The sequence below is a fragment of the Panicum virgatum genome, chromosome 9K, assembly GCF_016808335.1.
Source record: "Panicum virgatum strain AP13 chromosome 9K, P.virgatum_v5, whole genome shotgun sequence".
Lineage (NCBI taxonomy): Eukaryota > Viridiplantae > Streptophyta > Magnoliopsida > Poales > Poaceae > Panicum > Panicum virgatum.
In genome coordinates, this window is record NC_053144.1 from 41,511,742 (window position 1) to 41,532,429 (window position 20,688).

Below are 20,688 nucleotides of genomic sequence, written 5' to 3' on the forward strand. Positions count from 1 at the left end.
TTCTAATGTATCTCGGTTCTGGTGTGACCCGGTTCTTTTTGGCCGTGACTGTTGCTGCCGTGTGGGCCCAACCGTCAGCCTCTCACCATCCAGCGTTCCCGCCACTCGGGGGAACTTGGCGCTCGATTTGGGTGGGGCGTTCGTTTTTTTTTTTTTGAGCATGGGTGGGGCGTTCGTTGAGGCGTCGCCCATGGCCGCCTAGGCGTCCTCGCCTTGCTCACCCCCCACAGTCTATGGCGGACGACTCGCCCATCCACCGATTCATTCATTATTAGGGAGTCCACACTTCGCTAGTACTGCCACACGGTTCCATTCGATTCCACAGACAGGGCCACAGAGGGTGAGAGGTAGCACGAGCGAAACCCTAGCCGCCACGACTGCTTCCGGGGCTACCCGCCGCGACATCCCCAGCCGCCGAAGCTCCTTCTCGATCCCGGTTCGTATCCTCTCTCTCCCCCCTGACCGTTCTCGTCTCCATCTCCCTGATTCTGCGTGCGAGCGATTTCGATCGATTGAGTCCATGGGTGGAACCGTGGAAGCGGATATGAGAGATCTTGGCTGCTATTAGTAATGGACCTGCCAGCGTCCTTTTCTCATAATCCTTCCCTTTTTAGCATATGAATTCATCTTTCTGTGCACTAGATTGGATCTGTCTTTTTGTATCCTTTTGAGCAAGTTTTCATTTCTTTGTGCGCAAGATTAAATCTCCCTGCTTGGATGCTTTTAATAAAGTTGAGTCGTCTCTATGTGTGCGCAAGATTATATCTTTACATGGATTCCTTTTAGCATACAAAGTTTTCTTTTATCTGCGCACAAGATTAAACCTGCATGCAAGTGTAGGAGAAATTGTCAGTCCCCAATCGAGGCCCTCGATCTGTGCAAAGATGAACTCTTCATATCCGTGTCTTGTAGCAAGTAACTTGTGGCTCCGTGTTTTTGGACAAGATTCACTTTTTATATGGATGGGGTCATGGGGATGGATGATTCTCATCAATAGATTAATTTCTGTGTGCAAAAGGTTTACTCTTTCGTGGTTAATGGATGGATGCTTCTTTAGCAAGCAAATTCATGTTTCAGATTAAGAACCACAATTGAACAGAGTCCTCTGTGCACAAGATTCAACTCTACATATCCATGCTTTTAGCAGATCAAAATTATATTCTGTGTACAACATCACACACAATGGATGCTTTACAGGATAGCAACTAATTAATCTTTGCTATTTCCCTTAATGGTATGATGGCATTAATTTTCTCTCTGCACAAGATTTGCTCTATATATGGAGCACTGACCAAACGAATTTAATTTCTTCATCCAGGTAGCTAAAAGGGAAGATGTCAGGCAGATTCCGTGCTACACCTGCCAAGAGGAAGAAGCTGCAGATGATACAGACTACATTGGATATGTTCAGGAAGACACCTGAGGAGGTTGTTAGGGAAAGGCATGCCCCTGGTTTTGTTGAGTCTGATGTTGAGCTGTCAGAGAAGAAAAAGAAACTGCATGCAAAGCTTACCAAGCTTTGGTCCAACTTCTTGCAGGAGAATGGCCTGCCGCTCAGTATCATCAACAATAGGAGCTTTGAGCTTATGGTCGAGGCCGTTGCACAGTATGGGCCTGGGTATGTATGTCCCAGTAAAGAGGAGTTGATGGGTCCTCTATTTGAGAAGCTGATGGATTGGGTGGCTGAACTGAGGAAGAAGCATGAGAGGGCCTGGGAGCAGCACGGTTGTACGCTTATGGTGGATTCCTTCACCAATAATTTGAGGAATCTTCACTTGCTCAGTTTCATGGTTGGTAGTGTGGAGGGAATTTTCTTCTTGGGTTCAGCTGATGCCTAAAAAAAAAAACTCGGCCGGGTGGGGAAAGACCGCCCCACCGGTATTAAGCTAAGAAGAAGCCTCGGCTTCCCCGACCGAGAAAATCCCCGAACCCTAGCCCCGCCCTGACACTGGGAACCGTAACCCCTGGGAATTGCCTGGGCCATGCACGGTCCTCAGGCCGACCTGGGCCGGCTCTTAACCAGTGCTTTAGCACACGGGACCGGCGAGAGGATTTTTTTTAACCACAGCCTGAAATTCGCTCCCATGGGGATTCGAACTCAGGACCTGTGGAGTGCCGCTCGAGTGTCTTAACCGCTAGGCTAAGCAACCTTTGGCGTTCAGCTGATGCCTCATATTTATCAGATTATGAAGATTTGGCAGATCTGATAGAGGACAAGATTGAGGTCATAGGTAGGGACAGAGTTGTTCAGGTTGTCAGTGATAACAGTCACAAACTTAAGGCTGCGTGCAGGCTTCTAATGGAGAGGAATCCTACTCTGTTTTGGACCCCCTGTGCTTTCCAGTGCCTGGACCTTATGCTGAAGGACATTGGGAGGTTGGAAGAATTTAACAAACATATTCAGCAGGCCAAGCATGTCACCACATTTGTCTATAGGCATCAAAGATTTCTTTGTGCAATGTGCAACAAGATAGGTCGGAAGGAACTTGTGGTGCCCGCAACCACTCGATACTCCACATTGTTCCTAACTTTGAAGAGGATGTACAAGCATAAAGATGTAATGAAGTGTCTATTCACTAATGAAGACTGGAGTAGGTCCAAATTGTCAAGTACAGAAACAGGGGCCAACGTGCGTGAAATTGTGTTGTCACCCACATTCTGGAATGGAGTAGAAGATTGCATAAAAGCATCAGAACCACTTCTTGCTGTTTTGAGGATGGTCTACAGTGGTGAAAAGCCAGCAATGCCAGAGGTTTTTGCATGCCTCGATCTTGCTAAGAAGAAAATCAGTGATTCTTTTTCATGCAATCCTGTAATACTGAAGAAAGTAATTGACATTATTGAGTTGCATTGGGCAGAACAAATGGAGCAAAAGCTATATGAAGCTGCATTGTTTCTGAACCCAAACAAATATTTTGACATCAAAGAAAATGATTATTGATGATGATGATTTAATCTCAAAGGTAAGTGACCTAGCTGATCAATATGAGAGCGCAGAAAGTTACTTTGGAAAGAAATTACCAATGCTACAACGGAAGAAAAAGAGTCCAAGTAAGTAAACATATGTCCGAATTCTGCTTCTAGCTTCCCTTCCCTTTTATGATTTCACAAAATTTGTTCAACTTATATCTGTTTTCAAGACTTCAAGATTTCCTGTTACTATAAGCTTTTACAATATTGGGATTTTGTCTAACATTTAGGTGATTGGTGGACTGCCTATGGTGGGTCTGCTGGAGAGCTCCAAAATTTGCATGGCGTATCACTGGTCTTTACTGTTCAGCATCTGGCTATGATCACAACTGGACTACGTTCGAGTCTGTAAGTGCCCAAGCAGCATCAACAAAACACAAGCGTGTGATGTTTTAGCTATCCCAGTGAGAACAGCAGTATTGACAACCTTTGTTTCTGTCTTTATTTTAGATCCATACCACATATATGAACCAGTCAGAGCGGAAGAGATTGGAGGATCATGCTTATATTCGATTCAACCGGATGATGGAAAATAGGTCTGAAAGGCAGCGTTCAGAAGGAAGTAACTTTGACCCTTTGATCCTAGAAAACTGTGAGTTGGAGTATGATTGGGTTGGCATGTATGCTGAACATTTTAACAGGGATGATCTTGCATGGCAACTTCTTGTCGACGTCACCAATGGATCATATATACTTGGAGACCACTATACTCTTAGGAAATCCTTCCATGAGATGATGAATTCTGAACAGGGAAGTCCCACGTCAAGGTTGACTGACGAGACAGAGTCAGACACTGAACGAGAAAATGATTCCCTATTGGTTGATGATGAAGACATCGACAACGACTATGGGCAGCAGGATCTGCTGATTCCTAGTGATGATGAGAGTGGTGAACAAAGTGGTGATGTGGTCCGGATGGTTGATCCTTTTGACATGGATGAGTTTTTGAAAGACCTTTGAGCCAGATGATTATGGTTGGTACTGACAGGGTGTGATGTTTGTAGGGTATTTAATTATCTTTGAGAGCTCAGTTGTCACGGTAGTATGATTCTTTTGGAGGATGTGGTGAACAGTTTTCTGTGGCCCCTGGTAACCTTGGTTGATTGCAATGTTATTTTGGTACTACTAAGTTAATTTCCTTTGCTGCTCTGCTGAGCAAGAAGATATATATGGTGCATGTGCCTAATTGTTGCCTTTTCTGGTACTTAGCATTTATTTGAAAAAATCGTCAAACTGACCCGTGCATGTTTATAGCATAGTTCAGGTAATCATTTCTTTATTTGTGCATTTCTTTCTGTATTGCTTGCTATCAGCACTCAAATTACAACTATTTCAATAAATTACAAGATAATATAATTAAAATAAATCGTGTAGATTTGTTTGGATAGGACCTGTTTGGACGGTATTCCGTACGTCACTTAATGGAATGGGCTCCACCATCACCCAGCCCTGGTAACAAATCAGTGAACAATTACCATTTATAATCCATGCCTTCCATTTCTTACCATAGGGACATTCAATTGTTATGCTTGATTTGGCCAACCTTCCTGCGATGGTAGTTTTACCTAGTCTTTGCACGCCTGAGCTCCTCTTGCTCTTTCTGTAAAACTTGTGTATCTTCTCTTTTTTTTTTTCTCTTTTCATCGTCTGGTCCATATTTTCTATTCCGGTACCACCTAAAAATTTTTACGGCACACCAAAATTATGAATTGTCTGTAAAATATCTTCAGACAATTTTTTGCAGCATACCAAATTGAAAATACAGGGAGAATGTACCACCATCAAAGCTACTATTTCTCCCTCAACCGAAGGATATGAACAGTATGATGTCTGGACGTCTGGTTCACTTACTACCTCCGCCATGAGTGGTACTAGTGTGTTTGTCAAATCGCCAAAGCGGATGATGAGTTCCCATTAGAAATGCATTAACATAGAAATAAAGAGAGATTAAGAGTACACTGACATCATGTAGAGTTGCTGGGAAAAATTGTAATTTGAGTGTCATGTTTGTAATACAATAAAGCATGATAATGTATAAGAAAACACAAAAAAGAATTAGGAGTCAACATCGCCCTTACAATTTCAATAGGAGCCTATACAATAGAAGAACTAATCATTCCTAAGTTTATTCAAATCAAGAGTCAATACAACAGAAGAACCAATCAAGAGTGCACCATCAGAAAGGAAAGAACAAGCCAAGTGTCAAAATAACTTTTCGTGTTAGTCTTAGTAAGAAACACCTCCTCTTGGCAGCACAAGGATGTGTTTGACCCGTAAAACAAAAGTTGAAGGACTAGATTGACTGATCTAAAAGTTGACGGATGAACTTCGCCTGCAGGAAAAAAGTTGAAGGACCAAAATATCTATTTTGTCTTTTCCAAGTAATGGATTTGAGGCATTCTCAACACTTTTGTAGCCCCTTAGCCCTTACAAATAGATCCTCTGTGAGGGGAGAGATGAGCCTAATCTTGGTGAGAAAGATTTCCAATCCTTTAATACTTTATTTATAGTGTAGGTTGTTTTGGTATGATGTGACTAAGATTTTTTATTTCAAAATTTCAGTAATCACCTGATTGTTGGCGAACCTGCTAGACCAACTCTCAATTTATGTCGATCTAGGTAACTTGAAATCTACCTTTCTTACATTTGGATCCGTGGATTAAACTTTAGGTCTAAAGTTTAGTCCATTAAGTGATCAAACATGTGGATTAAAATATAGACTAAAGTTTAGTTCTATCCTAACTAAAGTTTAGTCCATTAGTTCTTATAAACCCCACCTAATTTGGACTAAACCAACCTATGAACTGTGAAAAGATCAAACTGATATTTCTATATTAGAAATATGTGCTCTACCTAAAGTTTAGTCCATTCCATGGATCCAAACAGGTTAAAAGTTTAGTCCACTAGGTGATCCAAACATGACTAAAATGTAGGCTAAAGTTTACATTAGGCCAATCTAGGTTGTTTTCATGCAAGCAAAACTTATGCAATTTTATAAAACAGGCCATTGGGTTGTGTTTATAAAAACTAGGACAGAAACATGCATCAAAGGATGGGATTGAAATTGCCGTCTTCGTAGCCTTCGGGGAGGTCCTGTCCTTCGGGCTCGGGGTCGCGGAACAGGTCCTCGTTCACCTGCTCACAGTACTGCTCGTTGACAGGCTCACCTTCGTTTACTCCGTGGTCTACAGCGCACACAAACAAGCACACAATCAAACAAAGATCCATCGTTGAGCTCGAATCGGGAACACATAAGATATGGGATACAGAGTAATATTTTTGGGCGGTTCCCTAATGGCATGGTTGAAACTAAGTTATGAGAGGCGTGGTAGAGTTTCGGGTCAATCAGAGCTTGTTTAGTGCATGAAATGATAAGATATATAAAGGGTTAGGGGTTAAATCAGGGTCCAAGGGCCTATTTGTAATTAAATTTAAGAAGGCAGGGGCTTGGTTTGTATTTTAGAAATTATTTGGGTCATTCTAAAAAGGGTCAGGGGTTTATTTATAACTATGTTTATATGGGAGGAGGGTTTATTTTGAAATAGGATAAAGGGCATGGTTTTCTTTGCAAAGTGGCAAAAGGTGGTAGGTTTCTTTACTAAATTGGCTGGAGGGAAGGGGGTTTTGGGCTAAATGGCCCTTTCTTCCTCCTCTCTCCACGGGAAAACAGGGGAGGCGGCCTGGGGGCGTCGGCGGCGCTCGGCCGGCGACCCTGGTCCTCGGGGACGGCCGGAGTGATGGGGAAAAGAGGGAGGGCGACGTGGGAGGTCGATCCCCTCCCTCGATTTGAGGAAATGGTGGCCCGTAGGGGCGGTTCTACGGCGGCGGGTGGCAGCAGGCGGTGGCGAGCGTGGGGGCGGCGCCACGGAGCTCATCGGCGGGCCAGTCCCGGGGGAAAAGGAGGAGGGAAACTCGGGGATCCCAAAGCCTACCTTGGCTCTGGCCGTGGTGCTGCGGGGAGGGAAGCTCCGCGGTGGCGGTCGTTCGGGAGCGGCGGCAATGGCGAGTGGTGGTGCTAGGAAGTCAGGGGGGCGGCGGTGGAGCTCAGGGGTGCTCTGCGGCCCCTTTTATAGGCAGCCAAGGTGGTGGAGGTGGGAGAGGGGCGAGGGCGAAGGGCGGCGACCGAGTTAATGGCGGCGGGGCCGGCTCGGCGCTGTGCGGGCGTCAATGGCGGGCGAGGTGCGTACGGCGAGGTGATGCGATGCCTCGGGTAGGCGGCGACCGTCGCAGGCGGCGCTGTGCCGAGGTCGCCGGCGCTGTGCGCCCAGGGCGATGGCCCGTGCGTGCGGGTCAGTGATGTGGCCGGTGACGTGACGCGTCGTCGGCTCAGCGGGCAGAGGCGAGCGGCGGGGCGGTGCACGAGGGGCGCTGGGCAGCGGGTCTAGGCGGCGTGGTGCTGCACGCGCGAGCGCGGCCAGGCGGCCGTGGCGTGGCGTGGGCGCGCGCACGGCTCGGGGCGCCGCGGCGTGGCGTGCGTGCGCATGCGTGGGCGTGTGAGGCGGGTCGTGGTGTGCGGGCTGGGCAGGTGGGGCGCACGGCCAGGAGGCGCGCGCGGGCGGCGTGCGCGCGGCCGAGCGGAGCAAGAGGGGAGGAAGCCGGGTCGGCGGCGCTCGGGAGCAGAGAGAGAGGAGGGGAGGGCCGAGCGCGCAGGAAAGGAGAGAGAGAGGAGAGGGAGGAGAGAGGAAAGGAAAAGAAAAGAGGAAAAAGGGAAAAGGAAAAATAGGAAAAAGAAAAAGGGGAGGAGAGAGAGAAAGAAGAGAGAGGGAGAGAGATTCGCGCCGGATCCGCGGCGCGCGGTCGGCCACGCGCAGCGCCGATCACGCGTGCGCGGTCGGGCGCGTGCGTGGGTCAAGGGCGAACAGGGTGATGGAATAGGGTGTCGGGGTTGTGTCCAACAGGGATCGGGAGATCGGGCGGAAAAAGGGAGAGTTCCCGACACAAAAAGGGGGTTATGGAAAACTTTAAGCTCAAAGATGATCACTTGGTTTTGAAACTAATTATCGCACGATTTAATTTAGCTGATTTTTGGGATGTTACAACGCCTGGGTTGCCTCGTTGTGGGCCTGGCCTTTGCCGTTCGGGGCCTCCATCGCCGGAGCTTGGGGCCGCCCACGCCCGCTGCGCGCTGGGCTGGTGGCCGCGCCGCGTCGGCTGCTTCGCGGCCACGCCGTGCCACCGGGTCCCACCGCCGGCCGCAACGGCCGCAGCTGCGCCACGCCGCGCAGGGAGGGGTTGACGGGAGCTGGGTTGGTAGTGGTGCTCGGCACCACCATGGATGCCGGTGAGCTACTGGAGAGAGAGGGGGTAGGCACTAGAGAGCAGAGGAGGGAGAGCTGTGTGTTGGCGCCTACCAGCGTCACCACCGGGAAACAGCGATGACGTCCGCAAACGCCAATTGGGGTGGCAGGTATTTCATGAACCATGAATAAATCCGCAAGCACACGGAATACCGCTGTAGTATTTTACTCGGGAGTATACCGGGGTGTCATTTATATTTCCGCAGGGAAGGCGGTGAATGAAGAGATGTAGACTAGTTGATGAACTTTATCTCAATTGGATATTCAAGTGCATAAATAGGAGTAAGATATATAACATGGTAGGAGGTAGTGTGACACACACACAACTATTCTCTTGATAAATAAAAGGAAAATAAGATGCTATAGGCCGGGAGCAAGGTAGAAGTTAGAGCTCGAGTCAACTGTGCTAGGTTAGCTATATCTATGCTATTTTATGGTTAGATCGTCAGAGATGAAACTACACAACAGGGAGACCGTAATCGAAGTAACGAGAGGAGCTCGTACACCCCGGCGGCTTTATGCACCTCCTACCCCCATACCGAACGTGGAGGATTACTAGGGCTCGAACAGGGCTGTCACCACCTGCCGGCTACCTCTACAAATCGTGGGTATAGTTGACATCCAGCAACACCTAGCTAATCTAGACATCATGTCTACACTAGTAAGCGATACTCTAGCATCCCGCACGGAGCCCCCACCCTCTGAATGGACAGACATCACACTAGAGCAAACATACGAATACTGGAGCAGTTGATAGAGTTCTAAGGCCGATATGTTAACCATCGCAAGCACAGGATGATCATGCAATGTAAACATCGAATGATAACGCAACCAAATCAAGAAGCATATATCCGATAACTCAGAACATAATTCGAGTAGATATCGGTAACCATAGTCTAATTCTATTACGAACGACCGAATATTACAAGAGAGATCTAGAGATGAACCCATACCAGAACTCTCGTGCAACTCCGGCGACTCGAAGACTACTAAACTTCTCCTAAACTCCACTAAACCTATAGACTACACAAGATGAACTAGAGAAGAGAGGTGAGTGTGGTGTGTGTTCATTCTCTACCCCCTCCCCTTATATTTATAGGAGGGAGCCACGGGCTGAGACCCCTGGAACCGACCTAAGCAGCCACTAAGGAGGCGCCACGTGTCGAGGTTGAGGCGGTGGGGCCCACGGGCCTAGTCGGTCGACCAGGGTGGTCGGCCGACGGCCCAGGGGCGCCAACTGCCCCCAGCTTCGTCCAACAGGCTATCCTGAGCCTCCTTGTCTGCTCTACGCTGGTCTCGGCCTGTCTTGACTTGTCTGAGCTGGGTTCTTGAACTACACTTAGTCCATTTGAGCCTGAATCGGTGCTCTGATAATTTTTGTGATTTTATATCGGGCTAAAGTGTGCTTGCAACCTGCATATTAGCTCAAAAACACATTTTCTAGAAGGTGAAGTGTGGTTCAGGGACTTATTTGGATAAAGATGCGTGTAAGAAATACAAACTCTCATGATTTTCTAATCAAGTTGACGCCTGAAAATAATCGTAAGTAAACGTCAATACTGTGCTACTGGGGGAGATGCTCGGTGTGGCGAGGCGGAACCGTCGGCGGAGGCGCGAGGGGCAACCGGCAAACAACCATGGATTGGGGAGAGGAGGAAAGAGGAACGAGATGACAAATGGGGCCCATGTGTCAAACTAACAGAATATGACGCAGTGTCAAATAGACAAAGAAAACTCAGGTTAGAGATATATAGGCAAGATTTTATGTTTTGGTGTCAAATAGCCAAACTCTATTTTTTTATTGTCGAATGGGCAATTTTCTCCGGTTTCGAACCCGGGGGTCGGCGCCCCGGGGGGGGGGGGGGAGATTTTTGCTGTTTTGACCGCGAAACCGTTGGGCTTCTCTAAAATGATCACGATACGTTGGGCTTCTCTAAAATGACCACGAATCCATTGTCCCATACGCTAGAATGACCAAATTTAAGTTTTTCATTTTTTAATGTTTTGTTAATTTTTCTCCACATGAACTGACCAAACTACCCTCCACTCAAATAAACGTTATCTCTCTGCTGCCGACAAAAAAAACTCCCGCACCCCCGACGCCGCCGCCTTCCTCCGGATGGCGGCGTCTCCGGCGCCGGCGCCGCCAGGTCCCACGACGGCCGCCGCCCCTCCCGCAACGACAAGCGCCGCCGCCCCTCCCGCAACGACCGATTCCGCCGCCCCGCTCGCGACTACGGGCGCCGCCGCCCCGCTCGCCGCGATGGCCGGCGCTCCCGCGATGGCCAGAACCGGGCGGCGCGAGGAGGAGGCCGCCGCGGAGGAGGAGCGGGAGCGGTGGGATCCGGCCGGCGATGGAGCGGAGGCCGATCCGAGCGCAGGCCCGCCCCCTGCTGCTTGGGGTACCGCTGCCCCCCTGCTGCTTGGGCAAGCACCGCCCCCCTGCTGCTTGGGCTGCTGCCGCCCTTCCTGGTTGGGCCGACGCCGCCCCTCCTGCTCGAGCAGCCCCTCCCGGCAGCAGGCGCTCCTGCTTCCGAGCAGCCTCCCATCTGTGAAAGGTAAAATTCTAGCATTGTTGTGTTTGGGCAGAGGAAGGGATCAGATGTCGAACCAATTACCTTATGCGACCATTATATTATTGTGCAGGCTTGCATTGTCAAGTGGATCAGATGTCGAACCAATTATTGAGAATGCCTTTGAGGTAATTGATTGGGATGCTTTAGAAATTATCGAATCCCTTGATGTGGAAGGGAGGTTGCAAGTTGCTAGTGATGAGCAATTGTACAATGCTTTGGGTTTCCAAGCTCAGGATGAAATGACAGGGAGGGGTAGGATGGCTGCGCCTACAATTCCACATATAGATATTGATGATGGTGCAGCCATTCCTGTGGATGATAACATACCAGATGACAGGGTGATTAACTATGACTCAGATAATCCTGAGTTCAAACTAGGTGCATTGTTTCCCTCAATGGAAAAGTTTAGGCTTGCAGTAAGGCAATATGCCATGAATCAGAAATTTGAGTTGCATGTAGCAAAAACCACTCCCGTCAGATATGATGGATATTGTATGGGCTCCGATGATTGTACTTGGCATGTGCATGGACGACCTGAAACAAAGGGTGGACAAACTATCATTGTAATGTTTTTTTCTTTAGCTTCTCCTTTGTTATATTACTTTGTCAAATATGATGGTCCTTTGTTATATTACTTTGTCAAATATGATGGTCCTTGTAGTTACTGATGGTGATTGTTTTAATGTAGGTGGCGGGATGGCATGAGGGTCATAGTTGTACATCTAGCATGAGGAGGAAGACAACTACTCCTAGTGCGAAGTGGGTTGCTTCAAAGGCAATTATTATCCTTAAGCAAACTCCTGATATGGGACCACGGGACATGCAAATCAAGCTGCAGGATGATCATAACTGTGTCATTGGATATGACACAGTTTGGCGTGGTTTGCAAAAGGCTTTTAAGGACTTATATGGCAGCTGGGAAGAGAGTTTTGGGCTACTCTATAATTGGAAAGCTGAGGTAATGAAAAGGATGCCAGGCAGTGTCATTGAAGTTGATGTGGAGGTAAAAGATGGTCTACCTTACTTTCGTAGATTCTTTTGTGCACTTGCTCCTTGCATTGAGGGTTTCCTGGAAGGATGTAGGCCTTATCTTGCCATAGACTCTACTGCCCTATCAGGGAGATGGAGTGGACACTTAGCTTCAGCATGTAGTGTGGATGGCCATAATTGGATGTATCCTGTTGCATATGAGTTCATTGATTCTGAAAATGAAGATAATTGGACGTGGTTCATGATACATTTGCACAAGGCTATAGGAGATCTTCCACTACTTGCTATCGCTAGTGATGCTTGCAAATGTTTAGCAAATGCTATCAAGTATGTTTTCCCAATGGCTAAACATAGAGAGTGCTTCAAACATCTTATGGACAATTACAAGAAAAGGCCTTTTCCAAACAAAGAACATATGTATCCGGCCGCCCGGTCATATAGGAAAGAAAGTGCATGACCATCACATTTCTATAGTGAAAGCTCATGCTGATGCAAAGGTCTTTCTGGAGACATATCACACCCTCAAATGGATGAGAAGTGCATTCAATCCGGCCATCAAGTGTGATTATGTCACCAGCAACATAGCTGAGGTTTTTAACAAGTGGATTAAAGGTATCAAAGATTTGCCTGTACATGAGCTTGCTGACCAGTTGAGGGAGATGATAATGGTCCTATGGCATAAGAGGAGAAAGATTGCACAAAGGATACAAGGTAAGATACTACCAGCTGTCCTACATATCTTGAGGGCACAAACTAGGGGTCTTGCTCACTTGAATGTTGTACAAGGTGATCATTATGCTGCACAAGTAGTTGACATGACAAGTACTAATGTGAGACATGTTGTGAAAGCTTACTTACATGAGTGTTCATGTGAGGAATGGCAACACACTGGTAAACCATGTCAACATGCTTTAGCTCTTATAACACAACAATCCACTAGAGATGTGCAGATGGAGAACTTTGTGAATGAATACTACTCAGTGGAAAGGTTCAAGAATGCATACAAGAGATTAATAGAACCACTTCCTGACAGATCACAATGGGTGAAAGTTGACCTAGAACTTGAAATTGGTGCACCACTTGGTAGAAGAAGTGTTGGCCGGCAGAGGAAGAATAGAATCAAAGGTGCTCTTGAAGGTGGTAGTGGTGGTAAGAAGAAGACCGAGAAATTGGTATGTAATTATGAAGGAATGAAGACCGAGAAAGAAAAGAAACGGATTAAAGGCCCCACAACTTGCAGAAATTGTGGCCTGTTGGGACATAGAGCTAGTAGCTACAAATGTGAGCTAAATGGAACCAAGAAAAGGCAAGTGATTTTTATTTTGTATATTGGACCTAATAATTATTTACTTGGAGCTAAAACTTGTTGACTTGATGGCTGCAGGAAGAGACAACCGAGGAAGAACACTACTAAAAATTGGTTCCCTCCTCAACCTTCATCAACTAGGTAACAACCTAACATTGTTTTCTTCAAAAAAATGTTGTCATAAAAAATTGTTGTAACCGTATCATGTATATGTAGTACACTTGGTGTGGAGATGGGAGAAGAAAGTTCATCTCAGCTCCCAAACAGGAGGCCTGCTCGAAAATTGGCTCCAAAGAAGAACAAAAATGCATCAGTTCCATCAAGTGTTGAGTGTTGAATGTTAAATGTTGTTTGAAATGTTTTATGTTGAACCAAATGTTGGATGTTGAATGTATGAACTTGCTGTTGAATGTTGAACTACTTGTTGAATGTTGAATATGAGAATTATTGTTTCAATATGAGAATTAACTGTTCAAATGAATCTACTTGTTGTTGAGTGTTTTTTTTCTTTTTTCCTTGCTGCAACTCCCTGTTGAATTTTTTCGGGTGATTTTTTTCCGGTCCCAGGAGCGCCGGATAGGTTCCTGGCATTTTTTGCCGGTCGTGGGAGCCTACCAGAGCGCCGCGGCATTTTCCCCCGGTCCCTGGCGCGTACCAGGAGCGCCGGTCTGTTCCTGGGCTGCTCCTGGGCGCCTGGAGGTATAACAGGGATAGTTTGGTCTTTTCTCGTGGCTAAATACTTCCAAAAAACAGTAAATAATTTAAAACAGCAGCTGTGGTCATTTTAACAGACAAGACAACGGATTCGTGGTCATTTTAGAGAAGCCCAACATATCGTGGTCATTTTAGAGAAGGCCAACGGTTTCGCGGTCAAAACAGCAAAAATCTCGGGGGGGGGGGGGGGGGGGGGGGGGGCGCATCGACTCGGACGCTGCCGCGTGGGCCCCGCGCGCGGTCTCGAAGCGTGACCTAGTCCCCTGCCCCGCCTCCACCGCAACAAAGAGGGCCTCCCTCTCCCGAGGTTGCCTCGCACCTCTCTCTCGCGAGCCGCCGCCGCCTTCTTCGCCGGCGTCGACGATGGCCGACTACGGCCACGGCGGGGGTCAGATGCGGGGCAACCCGGACTCTCGCCCCAGGGGCCAGGGGCAGCGCCCCAACGTCCAGCAGCTCAAGCTCGTAAGTCACCGATCCCCTCCTCTCCCCCCGCGCTAAACCCTAACCCTAGCTGCCTGATCCGAGCTTTGGATTTGCTTCGCTCGCAGATGGGGCAGATCCACCCGACGGGGCTCACGCCCAACCTGCTCAAGCTCTTCGAGCCGCGGCCGCCGCTCGAGTACAAGCCCCCGCTCGAGAAGCGCAAATTGCCGGCATACACAGGTGAATCCGTCGAATCTGGGGATTATCTTCTTTCATTATTTTCTCTACTATATAGATATAGATGTTTTGAAGGGTTTGTCTTAGTAGATGTTCCGAAGGTATTTGCTCACTGACCGACTGATGGATCTGCTGGCTGTTAATATGGCTGCAGGGATGGCGCAGTTTGTGTCGCAATTTGCCGAGCCTGGGGATCCTGAATATGCTCCCCCCGTGCCCACGTGTGAGACAAGGGTGTGCTCTCTTTTTCTCTATTGCCTGTTCATGCTGCCATGAATTTTTTTTCCTGTGCTCTGAGTGACCTGAACGCAGCTTTGTATGTTATTGATGTGCTTGGGATTGGTTTTTACAGTTTTTTTTTCTCTCACTGGGTTCCTGAGGTAGCCAGTCTGTTACGGTGTGTGGTGTTTTGTTTACAAAGAATTGTATCTAGTTAAAACAATACCTTCCAAAACCTTCTTGTAAATTCAAATCACTCTGGGAGAACATGATATTTAAGGGCATTCCTACATGTAAACGTTGATATTTATTTCTACTACAAAAACGTCCACAATTTGAGTTTGTTCCAGTTTGGTAACTATGTCTTAATGTTTTGAGAAATGTTGTCATGTTGTTGATTGTGTGAAGAACATGCTTCGGGAGCTCAAATTCTGCCCTTGTTAATATTCATTGGATTATATCTTAGTGCATTCTGGAGGCGTAATGTATCATTATTCTATCTCCTATCTCAGTATTATATGCTCTGTATACAGGCTGAAAAGAAGGCTAGGATTCGCAATAATAAGCTCGAACAAGGTGCAGCTAAGGTTGCTGAAGAGCTTCAGAAGTGTATGTTTTTTTTTTCTTAAGACATCCTGCTCATTGTTTCTTTCAAAATGATGGATGTGGTAACATTGTTGTTTTGATTTGCTTTTATGTAGATGACCCGCAGAGTGATCCCAATGCCACTGGTGACCCATACAAAACACTCTTTGTTGCAAGACTTGTAAGTTATTTTGCTACTAATTGACACATTCTTTACTCATGAAAATTGTTAGATGGGAAGTTATCTTTGTTGCACAATGCTAATTTGCTTTGTGCCAAATTCTTGCAGAACTACGAGATGTCTGAACACAAGATTAAACGGGAGTTTGAAGCTTATGGTCCTATTAAGAGGGTAAGTACATGTGGCAAATTCCTATGCAGGTGAAGTTATTGCACTTTGGTAAGGTTTTTCAGTCATTTTAAAATGCAAACCATCGTTGGTCAAAACTGCGGGGAACAGTTTATGGCTCACTTTATGTTCCTCTGAAAAGTGTTTGCGATATCTGGGGTCATTATGTGTCTCTGTTGCGCCATTTCAGACCTAGAATTTCCTGAAAGCTGCACTTATTTGTTTTCTTTGTGGGTTCTGAAAATTTTCATGCAGATGTTCTTTTTAATGAAAATTGGGAAGCACCTTTTCTGTATTTTCTGTCATTGTTTGGTAAACATGGTGTTAGTATTTTACTTGAACTCTAGTTTTCGGAGTTATTGACTTTTTGCTCTGTTTCACACATCGGAGAACACACTGTTTGCTCTTAAATACTTCACTGTTAACCTTTTATGGGTACTTTATTTTTTCTAAGATTATAATAATATGAAATTAATTATAGCATAAAATATTTTCAATAATTTTAATCAGTTAAACACACTGATGTTTTAGATTGTTTAGGGTATAAAAACATCAGACAAGAAAAGAATTTGGTGTGGGAGGGGTGTCTGTGTTTACTCTTGTCAGTTGTGTTATGCTAAACTAAGGAAATATCAATCATCTCTGTGAGATAGAAGCTCCACACATTCTGCTCTCTTTGTAAGCCATCTTTATACCTTTTGGGGGTTAGATGGGATAGGCATACATGTATACTTCGTGGTAAATTAGTTAGTCTTTTGCTCTGAATCTTTGGTAAGCCATTTTAATGTCTGCATAGCTGTACAACCAATTATAAGGCATTATTGGGAACACGAATGTGCACAAACAGATAACTTTGGCTGCACTTGTGTGTGGCCTAGGCGCTCTATTTCCTAGTATAATTCATTTTTGTTGTTGAGAAATCTCTTGGGGAGCTGTCCAAACCATTTCTCCAAGCGAAGGTAGTAAAAGGTTGAGTTGATTCTCATTCCACAAACTTGCATTTCCCATAATGATTAACTGGGGTAAATAATCTTGGAAAATGCTGACTGTGGCACAAGCAACCATAGATCACTTTGTATGTTTTAAAAAAGCAGCTTGTCAGCAAGCAACAATTTCTACATTCTGGGCTTAATTAGGTAGGTTCACTGGTGAGTATAGCATTTGTAGTTACTTTCATTGATCTGTTAAAGCTTGTGGCACTGCCAAATTCTGCTTCTGTGGAGGAAATGACTACACAATATGATAGATGCTAAGTGCTTCTCTCAACTCCTAGAGTTGAGGATTCGTCAATTTTGTGCACAAGGGGTATACATCACTCACTTGGTATTATCACCTTAATTTCTGTAATTTTTTTTGTTCGTTTGGAATACGAAGGCTGAACAAATTTCACCGGTGGAGGGCGACTTGGTATAGTATTTAGTGCTATCGTACACCCTTTTTCTTTAGTATAAGTTCCCTGGTAAGGGGATATCCAATGTATTTCCCAACATATGCCAATCGGCCAGACAGCGCTTTTTACTCCAAGTGTGTTGATCTGTGCTGGATTTCACTCCTCGTGTGGAAGCTCTACATATGCAAGGTTAGCACGGCTGTTTTAGGCTTTATGCCTGTCTGTCGTGCAGTGTAGAATATGCTAAAAATAGACAAACAACGAACACGACGACAACTAACATACCTTGTCAAGTTCAGTGGAGCTTTCTTACTGAACTTTCCTCGATTTATTTGGTCTTTGCAGGTTCGGCTTGTAACTGAGAAGGATACAAGTAAACCTAGAGGATATGCTTTCATAGAGTACATGCACACACGTGACATGAAAAGTAAGGTTCTTTATTGTTTGTAGCATGTTTTCCACTTGGTAGTGTTTAAGTCCTCATAACTTACATTTTCTCTGCCATCTTGGGTTTTCACCAGATGCATACAAGCAAGCAGATGGGAGAAAAGTGGACAATAAAAGGGTATTAGTTGATGTTGAGCGTGGTAGAACTGTTCCAAATTGGCGTCCCAGGAGATTGGGTGGTGGACTGGGATCAAGCAGGATGGGTGGTGCAGATACTGATAAAAAAGATTCTGCTAGGTACATTCATTATCTCATTTTGATCACCTATATAAAAAGTTATTTGATCTTTTAGAAAGAGGCACTAGACAACTTGTCAATAATGCTTATTCTGGCACTTTGTTAGCTACAACGTTTTTCTGCTCCTTTTATATTTTGTGATTTTCTATAGTGACGCCCTTCATACCATCTGATGCACTGACATCTCAATGTTGATGTTGAAAATTTTGAGGGCCTTTGGTTATTATTTGTCATCTTTTTATTTTGCTAGTATGGTATCTGGTTGTCGTGTTAACACGTGTGTTTTGGTTATCAGGGAGCAACAACATGGTGGGCGTCCCAGGTCGGAAGAGCCTAGGAGAGATGATAGGCGTGCTGAAAGGTAAGCCATGTCAAATAGGAGGGATTATTGAATTGGTGTCTTTGATGCTTAGTTGCTTCTTTGTGCAAATAATTTTCGCTGCAGGGATCGGGAGAAGTCTCGTGAAAGGGTACGGGAAAGAGAACGTGATGAGAGACCCCGTGAGCGTTCACATGACCGGACTCGTGATCGTGATTCACGAGAAGAGAAGCACCACCATAGAGACCGTGAGAGGACTCGGGACAGGGAGAGAGGGAAAGACCGGGAAAGAGAGCATGGCCGTGACCGTGACCGTGACCGTGACCGTGACCATGATCGTCGTGACAGGGACAGGGACAGGGATCGTGGTAGGGACTATGATAGAGAAAGGGACCGTGGCCGCTCTCATGATCGCCATCGTGAGAGGGGCAGGGACCGTGGTGAAAGAGATTATGAGCGCCCCAGTCACGAGCGGGAACGTGGCCACATGCACGAGAGGGATGCAGACTATGGCAATGGTGGGCCAAAACATGACAAAAATCTGTCCAGTTACGGGCAGGATTATGGCTATGGACATTATGAGCAACACAAAGGCCATGAGGCATTTGGTTATGGTCAAGATGGACGTGGGCATGAAACTGAGCACTCAAAGAGGCATGACCATGAGTACTATCGTGTTGACTCGTACAGTAAAATGGAAACAAACTATCAGGTGCAGCCTAACAATGCAGAACCTGAAGGGCCTGAGGAAGGTGAGGCATACGAGGAAGGTGACTACCAGTATCACCGAGCTGGCGAGCACATGAACGAGGCTTGATTGCAGCGGTAAGATTGGCAAACGTGCAGCTTTATATTCTGAGATTATTTTTTTCAAAACGCTAATGATTTCTCAGTTGGTTCTTTGTATAATTTAGTTTCGGCGGCGTAGTAATTGTTGGGAATGTTTCTCCATGTTGGCCAAACCTCAGAAAGAAGCAAAAGCATGCCTTTACGCATGAAGTATGACGTGCTGTCAGTCAGTTTATTCCGGAATAATAAAGATGTTTGTGTAATCAGATTGTGGGGAGCATTATGATTGCCTTCGCTTTGTACTTTTGTGTTTTTAAGTTTTGTATGGAATGTTTTAAATTTTATTAGTACATTTTGTTTTTCAATACTTCAAAACTGTTTCATCTTGTTGCGATATATGGAACTTGGTATACGTTTACATTGTTGATCCCTTGCTCGACGTTAGCAGTTTAGAGAATTCGCTCGCAAATGCATTGGGAAAGATTATTGTGTCTCACGCTTCTACTTGCATGAGTTTCAAAAGTTGATTTGAAGTGCCACATACCTTGTCATAGGTGCTCAACTTTGAAATAAAGATTATATATTAAGATGTGGTAAAGAAGCTTCCTCGGTGTCCATCTTTCAAACAAAGATTTAGTGTGCATGTATATAGAAGACTTATAAAATACTAAATATTTCAAATTGACGTCTTGAAGACTCACGTTTGTGAAGCCGTCGATAGCATTGTATTGCAAAATTTAGACGAAAAAAAAGTTTGTTTGAACTTTGTAAGGGACTTGTTCTGTAGGTAAATGATTTAAAGGGATTGGCCAGGGCAACCAAATCAAGTTTTCCTTTTTCTTTTATTGAGTTGACAATCGCTGAAAGAATAGTACCGATTAAATTCTAGAATAAATTCAGAAGAATGCAAGCATTCGTGTCAAGTTGAGAACTCCAACTCAAACAGTCATTCCACCATAAGAAATCATGCTAGATGAGGTAAACTCAGTTTGAAAAACAACATTATAACATGACAGACAACATTACAACAAAGACTGAAGATTGATATGATACCAACTCCTGAGAATGTATATGCAATGATGCCGAGATCATTGCAAACCAGATGTACATGGCTTCCAATTATTTTACTCATTTCTAGTGGCAAAATTGATGCTTTTGTAGTAGGGGCACTATTCCTTGTTACCGGACGTGCCAGACGGGACACCGAGGCACCTCTTGCAACAATAGTTGCAGAGAACAAGGCATAACTTTTTGGGCGATGAAGCAGAGTAACGGTAGTCATTTATCTGGACATTCTGTTCACGCACAGATGAGAGAGGAGTAAGATGCAAAATATGAAGTAACTTTTCGATATTAGGCATTCAAATACGCTATAAATGTAACCCTCATTCTGGTTTACATTCCATTACGTGCCAAACCAAATGTTTGAGAAACAAATTTAAGTCCAAGCGGACCTATTCGACGCCTATCTACTTATAGATGTTACATGTGTAATGTGAATACCATCACTGATTGAGTTGGTTAGAGAGGTTTTTGTCAAGAATGGCCTTATTTCTTGAAAGTAAATGTGAAGTATTTTCTTGATAACAAACGAAACTTTCCCAAATAGCCAGTAGACAGTTCCTCTCACAAAACAGAGAGCGCCAGTAGACAGCATAGTAGAGTCTGATCAAGTAATTAATGAAAGGGAAGATTTGAAGATGGAAGGGAAGATCTGAAGATTTTCACATTGATGGTGGGTATGATACAATGGAACAATGCGACAGATTTGACTATCTATTAGTTTTAGATGAGACATGCAAAATAAGATATCTCATCTTATACTATGATGATACAGTGA

At 45.3% G+C, this 20,688-nt stretch overlaps 2 protein-coding genes across 2 annotated transcripts; both read left to right on the plus strand.

Annotated features, from left to right (window-relative positions):
• Positions 1 to 155: 155 nt before the first annotated feature.
• On the plus strand, positions 156 to 4,156 carry LOC120651445. The gene is made up of 5 exons (XM_039928922.1): positions 156 to 436; positions 1,319 to 1,821; positions 2,157 to 3,051; positions 3,201 to 3,318; positions 3,421 to 4,156. The coding sequence occupies exons 2-3, from the start codon at positions 1,335 to 1,337 to the stop codon at positions 2,939 to 2,941; spliced, it is 1,272 nt and encodes a 423-aa protein (XP_039784856.1). The 5' UTR covers positions 156 to 436; positions 1,319 to 1,334; the 3' UTR covers positions 2,942 to 3,051; positions 3,201 to 3,318; positions 3,421 to 4,156.
• Positions 4,157 to 14,148: 9,992 nt separating this feature from the next.
• On the plus strand, positions 14,149 to 19,266 carry LOC120651446 (U1 small nuclear ribonucleoprotein 70 kDa-like). The gene is made up of 11 exons (XM_039928923.1): positions 14,149 to 14,315; positions 14,402 to 14,516; positions 14,668 to 14,747; positions 15,266 to 15,341; positions 15,434 to 15,498; positions 15,607 to 15,669; positions 17,402 to 17,483; positions 17,578 to 17,740; positions 18,036 to 18,101; positions 18,186 to 18,884; positions 18,974 to 19,266. The coding sequence occupies exons 1-10, from the start codon at positions 14,217 to 14,219 to the stop codon at positions 18,874 to 18,876; spliced, it is 1,500 nt and encodes a 499-aa protein (XP_039784857.1). The 5' UTR covers positions 14,149 to 14,216; the 3' UTR covers positions 18,877 to 18,884; positions 18,974 to 19,266.
• The last annotated feature ends 1,422 nt before the right edge of the window (positions 19,267 to 20,688 follow it).